Here is a 4,038-nt window from a genome sequence, read left to right as displayed (position 1 = left end):
GATATAGCTAGAAAGAAAAATGAAATGAATATGATATCTGAAACATGGATGAGGACATATACGAGAGACCATGAAGCGAAATTCTGTGTCAATGGACATGGAAATCCAGATCTGCACATACCACTTAGACATGTAACATATCTGATAGAATGCCCACAGGAATAGAACAAAAATACGACAGACATACCACAGGACATATCAAACGAGCACAAAGAAAGACCTGAAACTGGAGCCAACACACTTCACTAAATAATGCTTTGACCGACCAAATCATTTGATCTTTTTGCCCCCAAGTTTAGTATAATCTCATGTTATGCATTGCAGACAAGAGGAAGACTATTCCTGACTAATGAGATCACCAAATCAAAGATGATATCTGCCAATAAAGGTGCAACATATCTAGAAAGAAAAATGGAATGAAGACGACACATGAAAAATTGGATGAGGACATACAAGATATCATTAAGAGAAATTTACAATGACAAAACACAACCAAGTTAATAGATGTTTCCATGTTATCTAGATTTGCACATAGCATTTAGAAATGTAATATCTGACAGAATACCAGGTGAGTCGGTACAATATATGACAGACATAATTGAAGGGATATCAAACCAGCATAATGAAAGACCTGAAACTGGAGCAAACACACAAATTCTCCTAATAATTCCATAACCCGCACATATCTTTTCTTCTTCTTCTTCTTCCTCCCGCAAGACTAATAAGATCTGAAATATATGTTGCCAATCAGAGGACCCTTTTGGACGCAGAATCAAATCACCAAATCTCCGCACGATACTCCCCTTCTAGATCTTGTCAAGTTTTTCTGCTTTAACAACAGGGTTGGCCTTTGCTATTGCATTCTGAGCAGCCAAGCGGTAATCAAACTGGCAGTCATGTTTATCTGAGTAGCGGTGTGCTCCACAATAAAGGTTACAGCAGCGACATTTGAAACCAGTGATGCCAACCTTTTTTTTACAAGTGCCGCAGCGGTTAGGACCCACTTTAGCCTTTACTTCGGCCACATCACTAGAGCTTGAAGTTTGAGATGATGGCAAAGCTATTGACTTTGCTTCAATAGAATCAGGTTGCACATCTACAGGGCCAACAACGATCATTCCCTTCTCACTGGAAGACGATCCATTGACAAGGTTTCCAATAGATGATACAGCAAGCTTAGCTTGTTCTTGTTTCAGTACCATATCTTTGTAACACTTGGAGCACATGTTCATGTTCGCAGCACTTCCGAAGAAGCCACAGTTGTTAATACACAGAATAGGGCCTTCCGGAGGGGGTTGGCATCCCGTGTCATCATGCTCCATATTGTCAACACACCTGTGTAAAACACAACAGAGCTAACAGCATCAATACAAAACAACAAAAGAAACCTCATAAACCTGCTTCTCCAATGATAAGACAACAGCGAAACGGAAAAATATTCTTTGCTTCGGCTCGCTGTAAACCATGTTACATTACGTAGACATGATATGGGCTGAGGAAGACTATTCAAGATAGTTCCAACCAAGTACCCGGAGGAAGTCATCCACATTGTAAACAAGCAAGAATCCATGAAGCCCTTCTTCGCAGAGAAAAGAAAACAAGATAAAGAACATGCACATGTTCATCAGACACAATAAACAGTGGAATATACAGAAAAAAATAAAACGCATGACTGTCGATATTTAACGGACTGCAAGTAATATACCATGCCTCCATCCGAAATCAGCTGGGGTAGGCTCTATGAATCATCTATATCTATTCACCTTTACTAAGGTAATATGAGCAAGATATTCCAAACATACCTGCAGCCACAAACTAAAACAGGAACCAATAACTCAGGGACACAGTTCTCACTACTAAAAGATAATTATTTTCCCATTAATGTTTCCCACTGAAAAGTGTCAAGTGGCTATTTCCACATATATTTTGATTATATAAGTGGAAAAGAAAAATTAGTAGTGTTTGGTAAAGGACAACTGTAGTACTCCCTCAGTCAATTTTTACTTGTACATGTTTGATTTCGCACCACTTAATAAGTACTCTTTTCATTTAAAAAAAAATCACTTAATTTTTTTTCTAGTCGGTTTCAAAATAAATAATCCTTTTTTTTTTTATAATATTGTAATTTCAACTTTACACACGACATGATAAAACTACAAGATTGAAAGACATTTTAGTACATTTAACACACAAATTTAATTTAGAACCATAAGAATAAAAACTCTTCTTTCTGAAAAGAGAGTAATAAATAACAGTACTCCATAAATAAAAGGTTAATTTTACTGTATACCTTTTAATATAATATATTCAATGTTTTTGAGAAATGCATGTTAATGACTATACTTATTAACACCTAGTAAAATCGACAAAAAAGATGTTCTATTATCTCGTGGGTTTTCAAATCAAACAAGTTTGGACATCTATTTAATAGAGTGTCAAGTAAAGATAGACACAGCAGTACATAAAGTCAAAACCAAGGGAAAAAAAGAGGCCTCAAACTACTCATAAAGCTTCATCAACATCACAATTTTTATAAGCATAAGATACACCCCCAACAAGCACAATAATCCTTAAAAGGGTAAAGATTTGAAATTGAACCTCAAAGACATAAAATTACACCACACAATAATTGAAACCAAAAGATTACCCAAAATTCTTCAAGTAATCTACAGATCCACAAACACAGCAAAAGGAATTTTGATACGAATAGGAGGAAAAGGACTTTAAGAACTGACCACATAAAAGATTAAGATCGCTGAGCGAGACAGAGAGAAAAAGAGAGAGATTGTGTTTTTGGAGAATGAAATTACGGAAAATTCCGTTGTTTTGTTCTCCTCTTCTCTTCTCTTCTCTTCCATTCTCTTTTGTTGCCAACGGAGAATACGTACTGATTAGGTGCATCGTGTAGGATTCCTATTTGTCCTGTGCTCGTGCATACTTTACGTGGTACCTTTTAAAATGCTTTTTCCACTAACCTTTTTCGAAATAGGATCACTATATAATTAGCAAACCTAAATTCTTAATTATTTTATTTAATCTAAATTTTAATTAATTATAATTTATATTTCTTTCTTGCTTATTAATTATTTTTAATTATAATTCATATCTTTATTTTCTTTTTTTTCCTATTTTCTATTTTTTTTTCTTTTTCAATATTTCTTTTTGTTTTTTCTTTTTCCTTTTGTGTTTTCTATTTCTTTTTCACCTTTTTTCTTCGTTTTTTTTCTTTTTTTTCTTTTTATTTTTTCTCCTCTTTTTATTTGTGCGAACTAACAAATACAAATACAAGTGTGAACTATCAAATACAGATATAAATGAGAACTATAACATACAAATATAAATGTGAATTATAAAATACAAATACAAATGTGAACTATAACATACAGATACAAATGTGAACTATAACATATAGATACAAGTGTAAACTATAAAATACCGATACAAATGTGAACTATAACATACAAATACAAGTGCACACTATAAAATACAAATACAAATACAAACTATAACATACAAATACAAATGGAAACTATAAAATGCAAATACACATGTGAACTATCATTTGTATCTTTTAATTATTGAAAAGAAACGATTGGTTTTCTTCTACGAATACTTGTTTGTATTTATTGATACGAGTTGTATTTATAGATACAAATAAACACAATTTAATTTTTTATACAAATATATTATATACAAATACATATTATATTTGTATTTGTAAAATCATTTGTTTCATTTGTTTGTAATTGTATTTGTATCAAGTGATATTTGTTTGTTTACAAATACGTATGATAATTTTGACATACAAATACAAAATAGTACATTTGTATCAAATGACACATTACATATTTATATATTTTAGAATCAAGAAAATATAATTAATGCATTTACTTGTTTGTATACAAATGATAAATTATATATAATCACAGCTAAATATAATATGTAATCAACTTACAAATACAAATACAAAATAATTCTTTAAAAATAAAAAGGCATCAACGAATATATAGACATCAGATTTGTGTAGAGGCTTGTGGA

The 4,038-nt window shown here is 32.0% G+C and overlaps 1 protein-coding gene across 10 annotated transcripts; it reads right to left on the bottom strand.

Annotated features, from left to right (window-relative positions):
* Positions 1-437: 437 nt before the first annotated feature.
* Positions 438-2,970, bottom strand: LOC107877567 (zinc finger A20 and AN1 domain-containing stress-associated protein 8). Of its 10 annotated transcripts, none has more exons than XM_047406819.1 (4): positions 2,736-2,870; positions 1,706-1,802; positions 1,530-1,579; positions 438-1,335 (listed from the first exon to the last, which is right to left on the bottom strand). In XM_047406819.1, the coding sequence occupies exons 2-4, from the start codon at positions 1,706-1,708 to the stop codon at positions 807-809; spliced, it is 582 nt and encodes a 193-aa protein (XP_047262775.1). In that variant the 5' UTR covers positions 1,709-1,802; positions 2,736-2,870; the 3' UTR covers positions 438-806. The 10 variants fall into 10 exon arrangements, with proteins under 10 accessions (XP_047262775.1, XP_047262780.1, XP_016579740.2 ...); XM_047406824.1 differs by having other exon boundaries at positions 1,530-1,576; XM_016724254.2 differs by having other exon boundaries at positions 1,706-1,815; positions 2,648-2,787.
* Positions 2,971-4,038: the final 1,068 nt, after the last annotated feature.

Source organism: Capsicum annuum, chromosome 1 (assembly GCF_002878395.1).
Source record: "Capsicum annuum cultivar UCD-10X-F1 chromosome 1, UCD10Xv1.1, whole genome shotgun sequence".
Taxonomy (NCBI): domain Eukaryota; kingdom Viridiplantae; phylum Streptophyta; class Magnoliopsida; order Solanales; family Solanaceae; genus Capsicum; species Capsicum annuum.
Note: the sequence above shows the minus strand (reverse complement) of the source record. Positions and strands in the feature narration are given on the sequence as shown.